Genomic DNA, 24,648 nt, shown 5'->3' on the forward strand with positions numbered 1-24,648 from the left:
CAATAGTGCTCCACACACAAGTTACCATGGCATCAACCTTTTCATCATTTAATTGAAGAGTTTGTTTTTTATTAAGAAGGCTATACCAGACGCATAATCACTATACATTGATTTAACATTACCTTTACAATTAAACTCTTCACTGAAATTACAGAATAAATATATGCACATTTTTTTTCTTCAAATCTTTGTGAGAGAGAAAACATTAAAAGTGCCTCCTACAAAGCCGTTAGTGGGTGATAATGGGGAATCCAGAAGCAATGGGGGGGGGTTCTTAACAAAGTGCATGGAAATATCCAGAAAAACCTTGAGCATTGTCTGATAATAATATTCACAAATGTTTTACCATCCGTGCGTCAGTGCGTCCATACGAGAAGCACCCTGATATAGACAGAAGTCCTCATTAATAGTAATAACATTAATAAGATATAAAAATTAAATAGAACACTGAACGGTTTATGTGTTGCAGTATCTCTGTTCATAATGTGATTTGACAGTTCTGAATAAATTCCCTCGCTTCCTGCACTGAAGCGAGTGCATGCAGCAAACTGCAGTTCATTTTAATATATGTATTTTTTTTTTTTTTTTCTCTTTCAATAATTTTCTGCAAACTTTATGTGCATGGCCTCCGGGTATTTGTACATCCTAGTCAGGGGTAAAGGAGACTCTCAAGTCAGGGAGACGTCCAGCTCCCGTGTGTCTTGAATCATCATCATCAATCAAGGTAACTCCATAAAAAGGGGTTTTAGTAACGGATGTATTTTAGGATGTCTGTATGTTTTATTCCCCGGTGCCCCTCTTGTTCCTCTTTTGCTTTCTGTTGGGCATATAGAGATATTTATATATTATAAAAATAACGGCTGTTGACACTGCTGGCTACTCTGAAAAAAGGCACTTCATTGAAATATCTGAGAATGGCCTCTCCTCCAAAGTGGTTTTGGGGGAAATGTTGTAAGTGTAATATAATATTTTATTTAATATCATGCTGCTTTTAGGATTTATTTTTCAGTATTTGTTTTAGGTGATTTTGTTGTGAGGGTGTCAAAGTGAATGTATTGATTTTATGCTTTTGTTTTTTTTTTTTTTTTTTTTCCATGGGCTAGAGATGTTAAAACCGGTATGATTTTTCCAAGACTTCGAGGTAATCCGGCTTGGTTTGAAGTTTGGCCCTTAACTCGAGGTAATCGCTTTGGGACGGGTCGGGGTAGCAGCCTTTCCCCGCCGTGAAAAGCAATGTCTCCTTCAGCCGTGCATCCTGCTGCAAATCAGGGTACTGCATGCCTGGTGGATGTGCATGTGCCACATGCATGTCCTTTAGTTTTGGTACTGTCCCATACAAGCAGTTTACAAAGCCCACTGTTGGTGTGGGCCTCTGACTGTCAATCATTGTAGGGCAGAGCCCTCCATTCTCATGAAATCCTGCCATGTCAGCCGTGGCGTGGTTGACTGTGACAATGGTGTTGAGTTGAGAGTTGGAGACGGCCATTGTCCACTCTCTCTCTTTCTCTAATAAGGTTCTGTAGTTACTGTTGCTACTGCTGCCATTGTCTTTCTTCTCGGAAAACTGTGCTCGGTCTTCCTCTATCTCCCCCTCTCTAGGCTTATAGATGGGGTTGTTGCACATCTGAGTCACAGGGTGGGGGATGTAATCATAAACATGACCATGGGCATGTGTGTGACTACTGTGAGTATGGGTATGCATACTGGGTGTTGGTTTTTCCGGTGTGTCAGCGTCGCCAGCACTACACTGTCTTGGCGGGTCCTCAAAAATCCTGCACTGCATCTGGATGCCTGTCAGATCAACCTCAGAACGTTTTCGGAAGGGCAGCTTCTTTCTGCGGCGGAGAACAAAAGCAAAAAGCCCCGCAGCCACAAACACAGCAGATATGATGAGAATAAGTAGGCTGAGGATAAGAACAGACAGTGGAACAGCTCCTCTCCCACCTGCTTCTCCCATTTCAGAGCTGCCTGTGGTGAGGTCATCTCCACCAGGCTGGGCTGGCGAAGGGCCTGAAGAATACTTAAGCTCAGGACAGATGACCTCAACCTCCAGTGAGCGCAGGTCCTTTCCAAATGCAAACTCGGGCGTCTTACATATGACCTCTCCAACCACAATGACAGAGGAGAGTTTTTCCACCCACTGTTTGAGGGGGATGATATCACAAGAGCAGTCCCATGGGTTCTGGTGGAGATCAATTTGGACAAGAGAGGTCAAATGCTCCAAAACGCCACGCACTGGTAGGGAAAGGAAATAGTTGTTGCGAAGGTTGAGGCGTGCAAGGTTGGTGCCAGCGAAGGCATCAGTGGGGAGGGAGCGTAACAGATTGTCATTGAGGAAAACCAGCTGGAGATTTGGTATAAGGGAGAAGGAGTTAGGCTGTATCTCACGTATGACATTATACTCCAAATAAAGATAGCTCAACATCTGTAGCCCTCGGAACATCCCAGGGGTGAGCCTCTCAATGTCATTTCCATTCAGATATAAACTTTTTAGGTTTGGCAGGTTGATAAAGGCGCCCTCTTGGACATAGGATATGCGATTATTCCCTAAATGCAGTAAATCCAAACTTGAGAAATTCCAGAAGTCAGAACGGTAGATTTTCTGTATTAGGTTTCCACTGAGATACAATTTCTTAGCGTTGAGGGGCCGAGGAAGGAGCTCGGAGATGTTGTGGAAGCCTTTTTCTTTACAGTTCACTGTTAGCCCCAGATCATTAATATGGAGGTTGCAAATACATCCAGCTGGACAAATTATGGGGATGGGAGGCCTTGTTTGATAACCAGCAACAGGGGGTTGGTTGATGCCTGGGTAGATGCTATGAGGGGTTGGAGGGTTCTTTGTTGGCCGAGGTCGTTTGGTAGGCTTGACAACTCTTTCCTTGTATTCCACAGAAGATGCTGTGTTGTGAAAGGAGGAGAGCATAGAGGATGGTTTAGTAGGCCATGTGTTCTCAGTGCTAAATGGGATTCGTGGAATTCCCAGCTTGGCCTCGATCTCAGCATCGGATAGCAGTGGACAGAGCTCACTGCGCTTGATTTCCCGTAAGTCTTTCCCGTGTAAGTGGAATGGATACTCGCACGTGATTTCGCCCACCAAAGCTGTATAGGGGATTCTCTCCAGCCATGTTTTTAACTGTACAATCTCACACACACAGTTCCAGGGGTTCTCCTCCAGCTGAATCTCCATCAAGCTCCTCCCAACATACTCCAATGTGCCCTTATACGGCAGTGTCTTTAGTCTGTTTCCTCTTAGGTCCAGATGTGTAAGGGAGACGGACCGGAAAAGATAATTTGGGAGCATGGGGATGAGGTTGTCATTCAGTATCAGCACTCTCAATTTGTGAAGGTGCCTGAATGCACCACTTTCAATCCTTTTAATAACATTGTAGTCCGCCTGAAGGTACTCTAAACTCTCCAACCCCATAAAGGTGTCATTCCGGAAAACTTCTAGTTTGTTTTCATGTAGAAACAGCCGTTTGAGTATTCCTAAACCATTGAATGCTCCTGCATGGATATCTTGCAAAGCGTTATTACCCAGGTTAATGGATATGGCATTGTTGAGATGGAGGAAGCTGTTAAAGTAAAGCTTCCTCATGGAGTTTCTCTGCAGATTGAGCTTGAAGGGCCGGCTCCATATCTGTGATATTTGGCTGACATTTGTAAATCCTTTACTGTCACAGTGGACGTGGAAGATGCCCTCTTTGACCTCGCAGTAGCAGGGCTCGAAGCAGGGCTCGTCGATCTCCTCCGAGTCCTCTAGTAGTGGGATTGGGGTGGTCCATCCTAAGGCTATGGTGCTCAGCAAGGTAACCCACAGCATCCTCGCTGACACCAAGGGGATGAAGTCTCGGCTCCAGGGACAGAGCCACTTCACAGCACTGCAACAGAGGAGCGAGGGAGAGAGAATGAAAAGGCAGCAGGGAATGGGATTAGTAGTTATACACAGGTACACACACTCACACCGAGTGTGTGTTGAGAGAGACGCAGGCAGAAAAGAGAAACAGAAAGGAGACTAAGGATAGTTAAGTTTAAGTCAAATGAAGGAACACCTTTTTAAATGATTACCAATGAATGACATGACAACGGATACTGCTTTGATTTTGCAATAGATCACTGGATGGGTGATGCGATACCCAGGAATAGAAACCAACTGTACTTTAGTAATTTATTGTCACTTGATGGCTGTACAAGCAGAGATGCATTTTATTATGAAGTAAATATGTTGGTAATGGGCCATACGTCGCATGAATAACCAGCAGGTGGGAGAGGTTACCGGTGAGGTAAACGTCTGATGAATTTATCACGCATCGGGGGAACTCGATTTGTCTTTCGGCAAATGAGAGTCCAGAGATGTGTGGTGGAAATTAGAGTGGGTACATCGATGGTCTAAGGCAATACGAGGATGGGAGCAGAAAAGGTGTCAGCTTGGTGACTATTAGTGTGACGAGATGAGGACAGTTAAGGGACTTTCTGAACATCTATCTCGTTAAAATGAATCTCAACATATTCCTGGTCTGTAACGCATGGAATCTGTTAGAACAATGCAATATTATGTCATCGGAGCCAAGGAGCCAACCGCGTGAAGCAAGGTCTTAATTAAGCTGTATAAAAAATGTATGAAGCAAATATTTCCAATGATTGTCGTATTTATAACATTCAGCAGTGCTTGGCTCATTTGAATTTAATGTTAAATCATTTGCATTTTCTTGGGTTAAATAGCCTTATTTTTTTTTATCCAACATATATATGGGAAACTGTTGGCTTCCTCAATTTCATTTTAAACTACAATTTACCATAAACAGTATGATTACATCCCAGCCAGTGATACAACCTGAGCATTTTAGCAACGAAGGTGCAGAGGTGTTCGATGTTTGAGAAGATCAATACATGATATCATACAGTAGATGTATAAAGGGCAAATGACTCAAAGTTAAAATGGAGAAGGTCTTTAAAAAGTTGTTTGCGTAGGCGGATCGAACATTTAGATCAACACATACACACACAAATGTGTTTTCTGATTGCTCTGACTTCTCTCTCTCTCTCACACACACACGCACACACGGGGATCCGGGGATACGGTGGAACCACCACAGCCGCTGTCCATGGTGCTGAAATAAAAAAAATAGCCCGATGACAAGGGTGGATAATCTGGAATGTATTGTAATCCCAAAAATAGATGCAACGATAAAACACAGCACAGGGAATAAAGATCCTTGAACACAGTCCGCTCGATGTAAAAAAAAAAAAAAAAAAAAAAAAAAAGCGTAATCCTCCAGGATTTATGTATTCCGCTTCAAGGTTAGAGATCAAAAATCGCAGATGCGTTGTCAGAAAAAAGTAATAACATTTTAAGCAAGTAAAATGAATGTGTGCCATATAATATTGCGTTGCATTGCGATCAGAGCAGGTGGCATACGTACTTAGTTTAGAGGGATTCCAACTTCACATCTCCTCCCGCGGTGTGTCCTCTTGTTGCCCGGTGCGACCGCTCACCGTCCAAAGCCGGGCTGAAAGAGCGAGAAGAAGAAGAGGAAGAAATCGGGGTGACTGAGCCGTCATAGAGAGAAGAACAGGAGAGGGGGGGACGGAGAGAGATAGATGGAAAGAGAGATGCAGAGCACCGAGGAGGGAGTGAGGAAGAGATGCGCATGTGAATGAGCCACGGATTCAAAGACGAAACGGGGCGATTCTGCAAAAGCCCCTGTATACTCTGCAAACATGAGGAAAAGTGCTGCTCCGTCGCCCGTGGCATTTTCAAGTTATCATGACATGTAACACGCTCCAGTATCTCGTCATCATGTACTCAAATGTACCCTTAAAAAAATTACCTCGCTGCCGATACAGCGGAGAGAGCGGTTATTGAAATACACGCCAAGCATAATGCAGCAGCAGCAGCAGCCGTTCGTCGTCGTGACTTTGGCAGCAGGGAAAACTGTGAATAATAAATAATACATAATCAAACAAACTGACCATAGATCAGGCGACTAGATCCTTATATCCGATCCATTGCCGTCGGTACATCGGGGTGGTCCTTTTTTTTTAAGTCCATGGCAATGCAGACACCAATAAACACACACGCACGCACACAAACACACTTCTGCGCCCATCTGCAGGAGATTTCCCTATAGATGCACTCAATCAGCCAAAAATCCACTCACCTTAGTTTATTTCTGCAATTGGAAAACATCGGGGGAAAGACCACTAGTTTGAATCTTGTTAGATCTCTCTCTCCCTCCCTCCCTCTCTCTCGCAGTGGCTGAAGCAACAAAAAAAAAGAGGAGAGAGAGGAAATGAAGACGTGATAGGAATGCGGGCTCCCACTCTCGGATGCCTCTGATTCTCTCCCCTTCTTCCTCTTCGTCTCTCCCTTTTTTTTTTCTAAGCAGTTTTGTTTAAAATGCAAGTCCACCACTTATGCCCGTCCGCGTCCTCTACCTCCTCTCTCCCCCTCTCTCCCTTCTCCTCCTCCTCCTCCTCCTCCTCCCGGGCGAGCGCTCAACCACAGTGCACCCTGGAGAGAGTGTTCTCCTCTCGGCTTCAGGACCGTGTCTCTGTCCGGTGCAGCATTAGCAGAAGTCTGCGGACCATATCTGCGGCTGGATTCAGATGCTGTTACTCTTCTTTTTTTTTTTTCTCTCCCTCCTTCTTCCTGCCTTTGAGTCCGTTTCCCTGTCGTGCGTCAGAAGAGTGAGGGAGTGAGCTCTGCTGGAGAGAGTGAGATAGAGTGAGAGAGAGAGAGAGGGGGGGGACGGCTGGGGTTGGGGAGGGCGAAAGGGTGAGAGACGCAGATAAGAGAGATCTGACAGTAAGTGAGTGAGAGAGAGAGAGAGAGAGAAGAAGAAGAAGAAGGGAGGAGGAGAAAGAGTGATAGGGACGGTTGCGCTATAGTTGTGGATGCTGTCGAGAGGAGGAGAGGAAACGAAGTGAAGAGAGGAGAGTGTGAAGAGCGATCTGGCTACGGGGGAGGGAGGGAGGGATGGAGGGGATGGGGGTGGGGGGGGCGCATCAAGGGAAACAAATAAATAAATAACTGAATTAATAAAATAAATGAAATGGAGTGAGAGCGGAAGCGCGCGCCGCGCACAGGTCACTTCCAGCAGACCTGTGGATGACTCTCTCTTTCTCTCTCGTTTTTTGTCTTTAGACTTCATCCAGGTTTAATAATTATCACCGCGGTCCATGTCAGTCTCCCTGATGTTGGTAATTTACGCGGTTATACGTGAGATTGTAAAACGTGTCGTTAGAGACGAAAAGGGTGGCCGCGACTATCCAAAAAAGAAAAAAGCAAGCGGGGGACAGACGGAGGGGGGGGGGTTTCATCATAGAGAGCGCTTTCATCCTTTCCTTCCCTTCTTCCCCTTCTGCGTGCTTTCCCCTGCCTCGCCTCCAGCGGGCAACACAAGCCCGTGTTGTGAGCAGCGAGTCAAACCGGAGCTTTCAAGCAAAGGAGAAACCATCACGATGTTCACGGAGGGGGCTGATTGCGGTGGAATGTTGAAACCTCCCCACGGTGTCTCTGATTACACACAACGTGAAATGAGCTATTTTATAAAGCCACGATACCAGGCGACTGGGATATTTTTTCTTTTTGGTACAGGTACCATATTTACAGTCAGAGTAACTTTGTACGTAAGAATGTGACTCGTGGAAAGGAGCTGTTGTCTTGCAAGCCTTTTTTTTTACAGGCTTGGATTCACATTTCTCAAGAGAGCCTTCAACAGTTAAGCACAAGGGAGGAGATAAAATTGATGAAATGTGTGGCATAAAACTGCTACCTTAGATTTATAGGTTACACATGGATTGCCTCTGCAATGTGGTAACTTAGTGGTAAATAAGTCAGTACAGAAATTAGTTTAAGGCCTCATGGTGACACTTTAACCTCACAATCAGAATACAGTGGTGTTCTAAAATGTTCCTGCTGTAGCTCTAGATATGGAAATATCTAGGACAGGGGTGTCAAACTCACTTCAGTTCAGGGGCCACATACAGTGTGATTTGATCTCAAGATGAAATAATAGCATAATAACCTATAAACAACAAGAACTCCAAAATGTTCCCTTTGTTTTACATTTAATGGAGTATCTTTTTTTTCACAGAACATTATGAACAACCTGACATTTCTTGAGAAAAACAAGTGCAATTTGAATCATATTATGCCTAAGTTGACTATTTACACATGTGCGTTACAATTTACAGATCTCAGTGGATCTCCTAAGCCTAGGCCACATTATACTTCTCCGACTGCGTAATGCGTTATCCGACTGCGTAACCACGGAAACACCTCGAGCCTTTATACTTCTGCGTCGTGGTGACGGATACGCACTGCAATTTCCCTCCCGGTCAGTAGGGGTCGCTGCGCAAGGTTGTTGTGCTTTTGGCTACAGTGAGCAATGGCGTCCGAGAGAGAAATAGAGAGAAAGACTGTTGTTGTTGAAACAGTGGCCGTTTCTCACTTTTCTGTGACACGGAACGCAGTTTTAAGATAATTTGAGGCGAGAAATTGGCCATTTAGAGTCTAAACATGACTCTAAGATATGACGTATTTATAGTTTGGCAGCGACGTTGTCGGCGGTGATCAGCTCAGCCTCTGTGGACACTCGGTGTGCACTGTGAACCGGCACAGAGCAGCATTAGCTCGGCCTGTCCTGAGGACCAATCCCAGCTCTTGCCGTCTCCGTTGTCCCTTGGAGTGACGGACACTTAAAAAAATATTTTGTGCAGTCGGAGACGATGCAGAAACTCTCTGACAGGCTCTGCGTCGATGCAGAGGGCTTTGCGTAGCCTACGCAGAGCACTTTACGCAGGAGTATAAATTGCGCTTAAGGCATGAAACATTTCGCCACAGGTATCTGGAACTGAAAAATATAAGATTACATTTTCACAAATTCATCCTGCGGGCCGAATTGGACCCTCTGGTGGGCCCTGGGTTCACATGTTTGACAATACCATTAATTAACAAAAATGAATAGCTGCATATCATAATTAGAAATAAACAATGTAAAATACACATTCATGTACGCAAGTATTTTGCACATAGCCACAGTCACGCACACTCACACAAGCTGCAAAAGTATAGTGATAGAGAAGAGTGTTTGAGAGCAGAGCTCGGTCTGTAAAGCTGCCATTCTCCTTCATGAAAAACCATCATTCACCCCTGTGGCCTGTCAGCTACGGCAGACAGATTGACACATGGTCACTACAAACCTTTCCGTCAACTCATTGGACATGGATTGGTTGGAGTTTGTCACGGTGAAGCATTAAGGAACCCAAAGATTATCATTCGCAGCTAACGGGATCGGTGGACTCTCCGTCTTTCATTGACAGTGATGTGTGAGAGAGAAAAAAAATCTGTTTTGGATTTGACAATGATCGTTCCATCATAAAGCTGAAATGAGACATTAGCGTATATTTGGAGAGAATTTGACTGCATGGCTGCTAGTTTGTTTCAAATGACCTTGAAGCACCATCATTCAGGAGTTCAGATATACTGTACTACTCGCTTCATTTAAGTTGAAGTTTTCAGCTTAAGCAAGTCCACCTAACTATAACTTAACTAAATAAAATGATCACGTTTATGTCTATGTATGTTGAGACCCCTGGTTACCATCTACATACAAGAGCATGTCATGTTATACCACCACGTCTTTGCAGTTGAAAACTGCGTGATCTGCATCTTCACCTCTCCACATTCCAAAATAATTGTGTAAAATTGTGAATAATTTAAAAAACATGCACTTTAAAGTATGTCCCCATCTATCAATAGACACGTTCAGCTGTGCAAACCAATCTTCTTGTAACCACAACAAAGATTTAAAGTGTTTGTTATCTGAACACTTGAAGAGATAGCTATTCGGAAAAAAAAAGAGGCTACTGTATATGAATATGTTTTTGTAATTGAATTCAATCAGTCACACTGGAAAGGACTTAAAAGACGATTGCAGATCACCGTCCTAGGTCGTATGGGTTAATTCAAAAAGTAATTACTGTACAAACAATTCACGGTTTCCAATTTAGACTGAAGCACTGTTAGGGAAACAACATCTGCTAAATTAAAGAGACGCTCAATCAGAGGGAGAGAAACTTCAAACACAAACATTCATAAATAAAGAAATAAAAACAACACAAATATTAGAAAAGGCTTCTGAGTGAACACACACTTGGAGAACACATAGAGAAAGACAAGGAGTAGCAAGGAAAGCACGATCAAAATGTTTGACTGAGATGTCTCGACGTGGACATGGCAACAGGCATTAACCATCAGCTCAGTCATCTGTGACATTTTAAGGTCACCGCCGCTTGATGAAGAGACATCGGTGACGACTCTGTCAGCGTGGACGGCAATGAATATCACAGCCTACGTGGGAGTAAATGGCTGTCAATACAGCTCACAACCACAGCTACACACTTACACTACGACAGCATGCAAAGCAAACGGGTGCCGGTTGAATAACTCGTAACAACTAGAATTGCACAATTCTTCGCAGAGGTCAATGTGCAGAGTAACACTGTCCTCCCGTAAAAATAATAATAACAAAACCAAATCCATAGGTCGCTTAAACAAGAGGTTCATTACGACCCATAATTATCTTTTATTGTTGGGTGACCTTTGTTGTTGGCCACGCTAATTATGACTTAACAATACTGAACAGAAGTGACTAGAATAGAGGAAGATCATTCTGATTAAGGCCCAATCTATGATGATGTGAATGACATGTAGGGTTTATAGTCACTTATTGTTTGAGGTCAATTTGTTAATGAAAATTAAGAGTTGTAAGTTAGAGGGTAAAAAAAAAACAAAAAAAAGTTTTGTTGCCAATGATAAAAAACAAAACAATAACTTATTTGTGGGTTTTTTTTTAGCTGTCACCTTTTCAAACTTTCCATTACCTCTTCACTGCTGGTCAATAGGACTTTCGGTAACATGTCATGCCACCTGCCTAAGTCTTTTGTTGATTACGAGGGATGGTGGAAGGCACAGTCAAATAATTCCCCGTCTATCTGTCTGTCTACTTATCTGTCTATCTATCTGTTTCTTTGCCTGTCAGTCTTCCTGACTGCCTGGGCGTCAGGATGTCTGAATGCTGGTGTGCCTTCCTCGCTGTCCACTTACATCCGTGCCTGCCAACTGGACCACTTGTCTTAAGTCCCTCTACCTGATGGCCTGCCTATTTCGGCTGACTGGTTTTCCTCCTCTCACGTTTGTCTGTGCGCTTTTCAGTGTGACTGCCTCTCTGACAGATTTCCTTTATGCGAGCGACCACAGCAATTTGACTTGGATATTAGTGTTTCATATTCCACACAGGCATTCAAATACACAGCAGATAATTCTGGATTATCCGGATTTAATAATTGGTTTGACATTTAGCAGAAATCAGCATGAGGACAACTGATTTCACTGATATCAGTGTGTTTTCAAAGTGATAATATAGCCTCTGGCAAATGGCAAAAGAAGAACTGCAACAGTATTTGTTTTTATTCAACATGCATGCACATGCACAAGTGAGTGTGCATAGCAATAACAGCTATGCACACTCACTTGGGTGAGTGTGCATAGCTTTCAAAAAAACAATGCAAATCGGAGGTTGTAATTTGGCCAGGTGATCTTTTCTCTCTTTTTGTCTCCTCCTCTCTCCCCTCTGTCATATAGTATGTCCCACTGTACCATCCACTATGTCTCTTTGCTTGCCATAGCATCGTACTATTGGATCAAAAATACCTGCAACATATCTCCAGCGAGACCTAACTCTCACACTGCTCCGTCTCCTACTCTCTCGAGAGCCAGGGAAAGGAGGGTGTAGAACAAAGTAGCTGCCTAAATCTTGTCTCAATTCTTGGGGTATACATTACAATGGCAAAATGAGAAAAGGGATGATGGAGTGAGGTCGACGTGAAGAGAGGGTGAAAAAATGTGCATACACAACAGGAGGAAGAGACTTTTGATTCACAATTTAGGATTGTAAGCATAGATGCATAGAGACTATTTTGACTAATCTCTCTCTTGTCTTCCTTGGTTCATTCATTCTCATTAGCCTTGGATGCATTTCCCTTGAGTTCTGCATCTGACAGAAGGCAACGCAGTGCAAAACAGGTAATACTGACAGCATGCCAGACTAGATGTTTCAAGACTACTGCACAGTTACTTCAGTTACAATCACAGTCTTGAGTGGGTAGTCATTGCTTGCAAAGTCTGTGACATAACCCAAAGTTGACACTGTTGATGCGCTGGCAATGTTTTCTTCAACAACTGTGAGAAGACGATGTATGTCAAAAGGCTTTAGTCAGTTTTTACCTCAGGACATCAAGTAAAACAGCATTACGTACAACATTTGATGCTCACAGGAAAAGGGATAGTGAGGGTAGTGAGACAGACTCTAAGATGGAGTTTGTAAGTACTTGTATATGGATTAAACTGCCCTAAACCTGGATTAATCAGAGCTCAGGCCAGCGTTTTTGGGAGCATCATGATATCAGAGAGTGAGATGGTAATTCTTTTTTAAAAAATTACTCTTTATTTGGTGACACGGAGTAATTAGATTGTTTGTGGCACTGTCATTGCTCAATATTTTTCCCTCTGACATCTTACTCCTTGCATCACAATTTTTGAACACAGAGGTACGGAGAACTGCGTCACCTGTCTCATATCTCTGTGACAAGATTAGGTTTATTCATCGAGGTTTTGTCCAATTTTTATCAGTTTGAATGAGCTAGAGGGGCACTTACAGATAAGTAAGCTGTGATGGCTTTTACCATAAACTAAATAAGTGTCTCGGATACACATGAAACAAGCGACTACTTCAGAGTTCTTATTAGATACACTGTGCCACAGCACGATAGTTCACAAAGTGCCTCACACCAAGGAGGTTCTCCCACACTTTCTCCTTGTGCAGTTCTCACTTTGTTTTAATAGATTTGTCTTTGTTAAAGATGCTCCAGTAGTCCAAAGGTAGAGAGAGGCAGGTGAGGTAAATTGTAGGTAAAAATATGAGCACAAATGGTTGTTTATCTCTGTACGTTGATGGATTGCTGACTAGTCTAAGATGAACACTGCCTCTCACCTAATGTCAGCTGGGATTTCCTCCACATCCCCCCCAAGACCCTCAGAGGTTAAGCTGTATAACTGCCATTATTAAGTTGACAAGATTATTAAATGAGTCCTACATTGCTTTTAGCCCATTATTCATATAGCACAATATAGAGAAAAATCTGAATAATTAATTTATTCTGAAGAGTTCATACACATGATTGAAATAGGACCATATTAGATGTGTTGAATAAAACATTTGAGTTTCTGACTTATTTCAGCCACCATGTATTTATTAATCTAAAAAGTCTGTCTTAGTCATTACGAGTGCCCACAGTTTCCTTTGGTTTCAGATGAAGATGTGAGGTCATGGCATTGTTTTCTCTCGCTGGTTCGTGTCTGACAAGTTTTCTCCTGCATCCCAGCTTCTGACGGGGGGAATAAATACAGATTCAGGAAGAACTAGTGCAACTCTGTGACCTCTTTGTGGCAATAGCAGCTCTGGGAGTTGGCCAATTTTTTCACCATTTTACAGGGATAAAGGGGGATATGCCAAAACGGGGCCATGGAAATTGGTGCTGTGTCTACCAGCAGCACTTACCGTGACGGTTGAACTAGATGCAAACTAGATTTTGTTTTCTTAATGGTGTCCTGGAGTGGTATTTAAATTATATATGGATTTGTTTTTTTGAAGAAATGCATGAATAAATGTGAGTGATAAGAGCTACTAAATATGACACAAAGGTTCTCATTCCTTCAAGATCTGCCTTTTGTGTCACCCTTCAATTTGTACTTCTGATACATAAATATCACATAAAGCGGAGTGCATAAAGCTTCAATGTGCGAGCTCTTGAAGTCAAGCTAGTTCAAGTAACTAATATTGACCTGAAGGCTCATAGTTGACCACGGGTGCATTTACAATTATCAGGTGCGACTTTCATCTTTTTTGACTGGTTTGAAGGGAGATATTCGCTTGAAACCTTGAGAAGTGAATACGGCTGAACTTCTTTTATTGGGTCTGAGTCACAGTTTCCTCTCCCTCACCATATTAAAAATGTTTTAGAGCATATTGTATTTCTACTCGAGCTTTGAGTCAGTTGTGTTACTGCAATCAAAAAGAATGCCCAGCAATGTCACTTACATTTTAGATTTAGAAACGTTCACAGAACTTAACAGGGAAATGATATACTACATAAATTGTAAAGCAGAATCTGAGTTTGTAGGGCCGTTGCAGCCTCTTAATTATTTTCTTGAAACTATTGTGGGACAGAACATGAGGCTATAATGTGGATATAGCAGGGCATGTGCATTGTCCATCTATACTATGAAAAATAGCAACTCCATGACACCTCATAATATACGGCCATGGTATCATGCCAATAACCAGTTGGTGCCATTGAAGATTCGGTGGCACTTTGTGCGAAGGCCTCTAGCTACGGAGCCACTCGGACCACAGAAAAGTATCCACTGACGGATATGTGTTTGTCATTCGGTCTGTTGAAGGATGGCTTATGAGCAGATGCACATTAACTGTGGCTCTCTCTCAACTCACCTTCAATGGAACAGATGAGATAGGCTAGCAAGAAAACAAGTCTACTTATCTGTATCAGAATAGTGAGATTTGTGTGCTACCAAGATGACTGTCTACAGACTTCATTCAGTATTCAGGAACTATATAATACAGTGAGTTTACCCCACTGATACCAAATGGGTCAACTGTAACTGTGAGTTAGAAAAGCAAACCATTTGTTTGGGGTGATAGCAGGTCACATAGAATTTCCACATGTGTTTGAATTTGAAATCACAGGTTGTACATTTAAGGTTAGAGAAGGGCACGGTATCAATCATTTTCCTTTAAATAAATGTAAAAGGTCAAGCGCAAAGAATCATTGTGATGTCTACACTGTCACTCTGTTGTGACGTATTTAATTTTTGAATGTCTGCCTTTCAGCGTTGAAGAGATTAAGCACTTGAAGTTACACAAATGTGTCAGTATTGATACAGTAAAAGTCCTGTGTGTTGTTTTTTGCACCATGACACGCAAACAGTGTTCATTTCTACGAAGGATTAGCTTCTTTGTTTGCGTGTGCACCAGAGTTCCTGTAATGTACAATGACATCACATACAATAAGAAACATTACATTACAGTAGTGAATAAACTTGGACTGGAGCTTGTATGAGAGGACACTTTGCTCCGATCGTGCATTTGTTATTTCAGAAGTAGTGCATGTTGAGGAAATATGTTTGTAACCATTATACTGTAAGTTCAAAAGGGGGCTCTCAAAATGGTGCTAATGGTTTACCAATACATGGTTGATCATTTTCTACAGATTAGCCTTCTGTACATAAAAATGCAGTCAATAGTGGTCAGACAGACACGCATTATGAAATGCATTATGCAGATGTGGCTGCTGGAATTGCAAAGTAGTTTCATTTATTTATTTTTTAGCAAGCATAGTGGTTTGAGGGCCTTAATTTTTTAATCAATATTTGCAACAATTGGATTTTACATCCACACCATTAATGTGCATTAATGCTTTAGGGTGATGCATTGTCAGATGTCTTTGATAGTTCCCACTTTGCTTTTTCCTTTGCATCCAAAAACTTTGCTATCTCATTCTTTCTTATCTTTGTCTTATTGTTCCCTGACACAATGACAGGAAGTACATTTTTGCATTCCAGTTGGATATCAGAGCACTGACCCCAGGACCTATCCTTTGTCAAGTCCTCTCTCTTTCCACTCCTCTGTCTCTCTCCTACTTTATATGTATATCAAACATCTTCTCTCATGTCACTGCTTTATTTTTTTCTGTAAATGTCTATGCTGCTCTACGCCGATGTCTAATTGTATGCGAAAAAAATAAAAAGAATGCATAATGAATGCAAAAACATGCATACTGTAGGTATAGGCATTTCAAGCAAAAAAAAAATGCTTGTCCACAGTTGCTGGGTATTGTCCAGGGATTATTTGTAGCTACCCAACCCCCCCCTACATACATAAAACATACAGAAGGGGATAATCTCATAATGGATAAAAAGTGCTGTGCATTTCTCCTGCTGAAACACTGAGTGACGCTGCTAAAATTCCACACAATCATTTATAAAAACAGGCTCAGTGTTTCATTTTGAGCGACTTTTCTTTCATTTATGTTCATTGTGTGCTTGGACCGCATTTCTCTGACCTTTTTCTCCTCTTTTCTGCTGAATGTAAGGACACACACGCACACGCACACACACACACTCACACACACAGATGACATCATGGAGAGAGCGTTACTTGGTCTAAATGGTGTGTTAAATGTTTCTCAAAGCAGACTAACCTTAACATGAAAATCAGGCAGAACTATCAAGTGTTTGTAAATACTCTCCCACACGATGAATCATAATTAATACATTAGATAAATATGACTTGATCTTAGAATAGTTTAATTACGATTCGTCATTTGAAGCCACAATCAGCTGTTGTGAGTTAGAAGTACCAGATGGTCCTATCTAACAAGAGAGCAAGAAACACATCCACAAACGAGAGCTATACCATACTACTGTCCCTTGTCATAACCTTTATACGCTGGAGAATTTTGTGGATGTTGTTCCCGGTTGAAAGTGTTGTCCACAATCACTCGTTATAAAGTGCACCTGAATCTTTGAGAGCAGATGTCTGTTTAAATATGTTGCCTGTGGGAAGATGGTGAAGATAAATGATCAGTGATCAGTGCCTTAAACTATTTGGTCTGAGGAAGATATATGGTCACTTTTTTTTCCCACAGTTTGTATTTTACTTTCTACAGTCATGAGAGCTGGTAATTGCTTTTCCATGCCAAACACTCTTTCAGCCCTTGTGGTCTTGGACACCAGGCTAAAAACCCAATCTCCGGGGACTATGAAAGTAAATGGCAATTTGAGCCCCACTACTTTGCCAGTAGATGGTGTAGATTATAGTGTTCTTTCTGCTTTGTTACAGATGTGTATGGACCAAAGTTACAGACAAGTTGACTGACAGACTAGATGAAACATTTTGTTGATTTTTAAAAAAAAAAGGAAAGACAAGTTCTCTGGTTTCTTGTTTCCAGGTTTTTTATGTTGCATTACTTGTGGACTAGTGTTGCATTCTTGTCCTATACTTGAAGTTGGCTGTAATTGTTCCCAGTCAAGTGGGGGAATGCATCTGCAAACCACTCTAATTGCATCTTTGAAGACAGTGACTTGCAAAACACATTAGCAAAAGGAAAAGATTTGAAACAAGACGATACATCACATAGACGGGGTAAATAGTCCACTTACTTCCAACAGAAATGGCTCTGTTCAATGGAATTACTGGATACTCGAGGACCGATAAAGTTTACAATGACAACAACGTAAAGAGGTGAAGAAATTTGACATCATGTACATGCTGAAGTACATGCTGTCTCTCCAACAGCAATTCGATGAGTATTTTCAGCCATCTGCTTTTCATACACGCATACACCACCACCACCACCACAACCCTCCCCACACACAAAAAATGGATGAGTGTGAAAATCAAGGACACATATTTTTGGATCTAAACCATGAAAACATCAGCACTTTTACAGTAATTGCCCCAATTGAGTCAATGTATTGTCTTTTTTCATGGACAATTTACATAGCACTTTTCCAACTCAACCACTCCCACTACACTTATAATACTCTTTTTGTGCATTTCTATCTATTTCCTCTCACACAAATATTTTCTTTACGATCATCATTTTTTCAACACATTTTTCAAAAAAGTCATATTTCCCAAATCCAGGTCAATTATGAAGAACAATGTACATAAACGCTTTCATTTGCAGTTAGTACATCACATTACAGCTCTGAAAAGGTTTCAAATAAAAGACTTGGGTGCATCTCTGAGGGTGAGTGCCAGTAAATATGCAGAAGATGCGACTGGGTACAGTGATTTTATTTGACAATATGGGACAACATTCATGCAGTACTTGTAGAAGCCTACTTTGCCATTTTCATTCAAACATATGGTTCCTAAAATATTTAGCACCTTGCCTTCCTCTGCTCTGCAGGAGAATAGCAAATGCATTGTTTCCTCCTGTATCTTTGTAACAATGTTTTTGCATGCATGCAATATCCCACTGAATTTACACTACTCGCTTCTAACTGTTTGTGTTTAACTGCTGGTTATATTGCTGTGGTGTGTTGATGTCACAGTTGTGAGTCAGTGGATTATTGGCTATATTCTGGGTTATTTTTTTGTCGATGTTCTATAAATGCACTGGTACTGACGTGCTACTGGATGTGTGATACTTTACTGGCACCTGAAATCATGGGCATCACTGTTTGTGCAATCTAGTCTAATCTATAAGTGAGATGCTTTCTAAGAAAAGCAGGAGTGAGTAGGAGCAAAACACACACACACACACACACACACACACACACACACACTCTACTGAGACTGAAACAGTGAGGGCGACATGACTCATGCAGTAATATAAGAATCATGGACTGTGGGTGTCATCCTATATTAGCAGAAAGAGCTAGCATAATCTCCCTAGACATAATTGCACCAAACACACTAATGAATATAACTATTTAGATTTAATGTTGACACGGGGGAGCAATGTATAATACTTTACATGAGTAGTGCATTCTTTTTTAATAAGTAACTACTTCTCTTTTTTGTTTCATGTCAAAAAAACATGTTTGGACAGCATCCCTCTATCTGATTTCCCTTGCGAACAGTTCGACTGCATGTCTCTGGTTACTGATCTGTCATAAAAAAGCCTTATGAGATGTACTTATGTATATGTTCAACCAGCCAGCCTGAGCATAAGGACTCGCACACAACAGGGTAGAACGAGAGCGTGAGGGAAAAGGATGGTATAAAAAGAAATTGGCTGCGTGGCAGGTCACAACTCATTTAACAGCACAGTGGTCTGTCATGTCTGCAATCAAGTTATATTCAGTGAAGGTCATGACAAAAATAACAAACCGTTTTTTGCCATAAAAATGGGTCCATGAACATATAAAAACGAGTAAGACTTTGTCTCTGCATGAGTTCAGTAATATATATATGTGGCAGAGAAGCATTTGCCCTGTGTGCCAGGGAGATGTTTGTGTGAATGAATGCACAATCTACACACTAACTCAAAAACAGTGTAGTCACTTATATCCGGGCCAGTATAGAGTTGACTCATTAGGGGTCCTGTGATCCTCATCCAAAGGGATGTGACTCAAAATGAAAAGTATAAGAATCATTTGCATGATTATCTTCCCGTTAGCAGAAGCAATAACAAGGAAAAGAGACAAGAGGGAGGCAGAAGATCAGTGAGATCAGTGATTGAGGTCAATGTTGAAAAGTGCTACAGTAAGAGAAATTAAACAAATAAATGTGACTCATGCCGCTCTGCTCTGTCTACAAGCACTAGTCTGAGAACTGTATTCAATATCTTAAGCCTTAAAAATATATATTTTATGCAAGGCGTTTCCTGCTAAACCAAAGGTAGAAAAAAATGTTTGTGTCCAAATGCCCAACACACAGAATGTTCCTATACTGTTAATCTAAGAACACTTAAGCCTCAAAATGTCCGTCTGGACTTTTTTTGTTGTTGTTGCTTATTTAAGGCTCAATACTTTTCAGTATCTGGCAGTTATATACAATTTACTGCATTCTAAAATAGTGGTTAAACAGTTAAAAGTGAAGTATACACTGCAGTACAAAAAAAACGATTTAGCATGTTAAGTTTGAAAAAGTTTAAAACATATTTACAATAAAATAAATTTGACTCTTTGTCTCAATGAGCAAAAACTGGACAACTCAAATGGAAACTATGCATAGTTTACTTGCATAAGAGTTGCTTTATCTCAACTCTCTCTTTTCTGGCGAAAAAGACGCTGATTCTTCGTCTTCCTGCTTTGACGAGCAACTTCTCCGCTTTCGGAAACGGTTGGAATGTTTCCGATTGTAGAAACTGTCGAGTATACGTACTGCAATGCAAAGCGCACTTGCGCAAACATTTCGTCAGCGATGCGCTCAATGTGTCTCCCTTCATTCTTCCCTTCCAAGCAAGTAAGAGAATCTGTGCTATACAGTTATTATTAAAACTCGGTTGTCAATTACACCATGGTGGCCTCCATGAAGACCGGCTCCAGATGTCTGTGAAGGATCTCAGGTCATATTCTTACCTGTAGGCGACTGGACTTAGTTAAGTTGAAGACGTTTCATCTCTCATTCGAGAGGCTTCTTCTCGTCTGACTAAAGCCCAGTTTATACTCCTGCGTAAAGTGCTCTGCGTTGTCTCCGACTGCACAAAATAGTTTTTAAGTGTCCGTCACTCCGTCCAGGGACAACGGAGACGGCAAGAGCTGCGATTGGTCCTCAGGACAGGCCGAGCGAAGCTGCTCTGTGCTGGCTCACAGTGCGCACACCGAGCGTCCACAGAGGCGGAGCTGATCACTGCCGACAACGTTGCTGCCAAACTATAAATACATCATATATCTTAATACACAAACCACATGTTTAGACTCTGAATGGCCAATTTCTCGCCTCAAATTATCTTAAAACTGCGCTCCGTGACACAGAAAAGCGAGAAACTGCCACTGTTTCAACAACAACACTCTTTCTCTCTTGGACCCATTGCTCACTGTAGCCAAAAGCACAACAACCTTGCGCAGCGACCTCTACTGATCGGGCTGGAAATTACAGCGCGTATCCATCCACGACGCAGAAGTATGAAGGCTTGAGGGGTCTCCGTGGTTACGCAGTCGGAGAAGTATAATGTGGCCTTAACAGGAGGCAAAACCACTAATTTAACCTCTGAGGCTGAAACCTGCCTCGAGATTGTTCACACCTCCCAGTTTCAGGTTGTTTGTTTTCACCTGAGACAAAGTGTGAACGAGGGTCGTTGGGGTCACCTGAGAGACAGAGTCTGCTGCTGTGTGTGTGGGTGTTGGACTTCACTAATGTTGTTCTGGCCAAAATGCTAACGTCGCTGTGTGCAATTATTTTAAAATGCCATTTCTGCCAAATGGAAATAATTTCCCCTAAATCTTACACAATGGACCCAAAAAGAGTGTTGTCATTAATCTCTGTATGGAATATTGCTGCATGGAGCATAAAGGGCATGCGGCTATTGTACAGCTGATCCTCCATACAACCATGGCAGAAAATCCATATTGTTTTCACTTTTACTTACTGCTTTTATAACTTCTAAGAATTGACTATGAGGAAAATCACCCCTGCATCTGTGTGAGTGTATGCGAGTCCAGTTTGGAGACTCTCTGAGTCTCAGCCAGAGCTATTTTTTGACTTTACTCTAAACAGTGCTGCTCAGCTGCAGGGCTTCACATGAATATACATGAGCAGAGTGATGGCAACCCAGGGGAAGGAGTGTGAAAATTGATGTGTGTCCAGAGAGTTGGACTTTGTCTGGTTGGAAACTGAAGTTCACAACTGATGTTTCAGTAAGCTTGTGACCAGATATGTGGAAATGATGCAAGCAAAAGAAAGACACTGCGAAAGCAAATGCTCATGATGTGAAATCATTCTGCTGGAGATTAAAATTTGCGAATGTGTGTACAACAAAAATATGAGTGCGAGCGTGCGTAGGTATGAGAAATGTGTGACAAGATTAATCTGAGTCGCTACGAGCTCTGTGTGTGTATCTTTGTCTTTGTGGATCTGGGTGAAGAAAATCTCCTGAACATAGCTGCTATAACAAAGCTTTGTAACAAAAGCCGCATTTCTGCTACTCACCTCTACACGGTTTGGTTGTGTTTCCATTACAATATAGTACCTCACGAACATGGGCAGAGTCATCACTGCATGGCTGCATGAAACTCCCTTGAATTTGTTAGCAGGTACAGAAAAAAGTACCAGGTACCAACTAATTTTGAGCTTACATGGAATCGCTAAATTGCTGTGTCGTGCCGGAGCCGAGGCGAGGTGTTGCCATGCTACACTCTTAGAATTAAGGGTTCCAAAAGTGTTCTTCTACAGGGGCTGAGGTTCTATTTGTTTTTCAAGGGTTATTGGTAAACTCATGTTTCCAGTAAGAACCATTTTGATCCAGAGAATCCTTTAAAATCCCTTACCTGAAAAAAGGGTTTTAAAAGGGTTCTTAGTAACACTAAGGGTTCCAGGTGGAATCTTTATAAAAGGTTCCACCTGGAAAAACATGCACTGCTGTAGTCGTGGTGTTAAAGCAACAAGGATCTGCAGTGACTGACCCAACTGATAATAATGTTCATTCTGATCCACACACACACACAAACCTCTCTCTGCCAACCAAGTAGTTTCCAGCCCCAGTTGTACTTTGATCCTCTATTCAGGCCTCTGTGAAAAAGCAGATGGATATGCACCCACATCCGCAGTAAGAATTCGGGCCAATTCTGCAAAATCATAGATGAAACGTGCTCAAACGTGGCTTTCTCCTTTCACTTAACCCCCGTGGTTGGGTTTGGGTGGGGCTGCCTGGGGCACTTCTACAAGGCAACTCCCCCAGGATAAGGTGGGATAGCTTTCTCACTTTATGAGAGCATCTAGCCCTCTTCATCCATTAGTTGATCAATCTCACCGGGTGAAGTAAATAAAGTTAAGGACTCATAGTCACAGTTTCACATCACTGAGCTAACGGTGAATAAAAAAGATGTTTCTCTTTTTCTGAGAGCTTGTTGATTGAAACATTTTTGAGATAGTTCATTACAGCCAAGGGAGTCGCTGTATTCTTTCTTACCATCCAGTAAAATATTTAGTATCTGTCAGTTACAGGATTCAGGCATGGAAAAGTGTGTGGTCACATAGACCTATGAATTCACTCACACATCCATCCATTTGATATTGATACAAACCGATGCATTTACAATCACATAAGATGTAGACTGTAAATATGCCATATGTTATTTTTGTTTTATAGCAGTGTGAATCCGCTCTCCAGGGTATGGTGGGATAGCTTTCTCAATTTATAAGAGCATCTCACTGTCTTCACAGAGGTGCCATCTCGGTTTTATTACCCTCTACAGTTGATGCTGTGATCAGTTTTGGCCTTCTGTTCACAGGCAGCTAATGTTGTAAGTCAAATGTGGATTGAGCTGCCTGTTTAGGGTGACTTCTTGTGACGTGAGGATTCCTATAAACATAAACAAATAAAGGCTCCATTAGAAGTGTGACCTATTTTAAATAACATCTACCTGTCTTGTAGAATGGCACCAGGCATTTACCAAAATAGGGCTCGGGCACCGCGTTGCATTCTGGGACGTGGCGGCCATGTTGATGGCTTCGCGAATGTAAACAAACAGCAAGTGAACGAGGAGAAGAAGCATAGTTTGGAGAAAGAAAATAAAGAAAAAAGATGTTAAAATCCCGAAAAAGATGTGGAATTTACTGGGATACGTTAAATAGGGAAGCCAGCGACCGGTATGTGGACAAAATCGGCATTCCCTGAGCTTTTTTGCTGACACAAGATGCCTCCGCACCACAGCAGAAATCTCCCAAGACTTGCCTCATTTTTTTAACATACATTTTTGTCATATAACCTCAAAGACTTATCAGAACCAAAACTGCAATCTTTTTTTTCCGCAATTGAAGTACATTAGTGTCTAATGTTCCATCATAAATAAACTTTGTCATAACATTGCCACATCATGAAAGGTAAAGTTATCTGTTCTTTCACAGTGATTTGGTATCGTATATCGGACAAAGAACAAACACCTACTAGTGTTTTAAATGGTGAAGCTGTTCTGTGTATTAACAATACTGCTGGAGTTTTGTGTGTAATACAAGGATGTGACATTGTTCCAGAAATCCCGACTCTGTGACCTATTTTTTATGTTTGAAACAGTATCTTAAAGTAAATCTCAGAACAACATATTACCTTTATGGAAGTAAAAGGGTGTTAAACTGTACTACAATACACAGTACCGCATAACTCCCATATCGCAACACTAACAGACTCTTTGCCTTGTCTATGCTCTTCTCTGCTGCAGTATATTAGTGTCGGTGGGAGTGTAACTGAATGCTGGGGTGACCAGAGTCAGAAGCCTAACGGCTCAAGAGTAGATTTAGACATGATCAACCAGACAGATCTGATTTTAACACCCGCCGTGACACAGATGTAGTTTTCACATCAGCAGCTCAACATGGAAAACCACCATTAAAAAAAATCAAGGTCAAACCAGGTTAAAATCAGATTTGTATGGCTAAATCCAGCAGCTTCCAAGATTTAACGGTGTGTTTAGAACCCCACACATTCTCAGCAAGATCTCACTATTATAGCACAACAACTCCCAATCCATGAGTTGATATCTGCTGCAGGATGCTGGGATTATTGAGATTGATATGGATCAATCTCACCGGGTGGAGTAAACAGAGATAATGACTCATAGTCACAGTTACACATCACCGATCTAATGGTGAATAAAAGAGGTAGTTTTCTTTTTCTGAAAGCTTGTTGGTTGAAACATTTGTGAGATGGGTGAGTTCTTTGCAGCAAAGGGAGTCACTGTATACTTCAGTATATCTGCCAGTTGCAGGACTGAGGCATGGACCAGTGTGTGGACACATAGACCTATAAATATTCTCATGTAGATTCAAGAAAGGGTTCAATATGCTGTATCCAATGAATCAAGGATGCACATATTCAACATCATACCACATCTCC

At 41.7% G+C, this 24,648-nt stretch overlaps 1 protein-coding gene across 1 annotated transcript; it reads right to left on the minus strand.

Annotated features, from left to right (window-relative positions):
* Positions 1 to 1,108: 1,108 nt before the first annotated feature.
* On the minus strand, positions 1,109 to 3,874 carry slitrk3a (SLIT and NTRK-like family, member 3a; the record flags this gene model as incomplete). Its single annotated transcript, XM_083887186.1, has 1 exon — positions 1,109 to 3,874. Exon 1 carries the CDS (start codon positions 3,818 to 3,820, stop codon positions 1,109 to 1,111), a length of 2,712 nt encoding a protein of 903 aa, XP_083743312.1. The 5' UTR covers positions 3,821 to 3,874.
* Between the last annotated feature and the right edge of the window lie 20,774 nt (positions 3,875 to 24,648).

Source organism: Microchirus variegatus, assembly GCF_963457635.1.
Source record: "Microchirus variegatus genome assembly, chromosome: 3".
Taxonomy (NCBI): Eukaryota; Metazoa; Chordata; class Actinopteri; order Pleuronectiformes; family Soleidae; genus Microchirus; species Microchirus variegatus.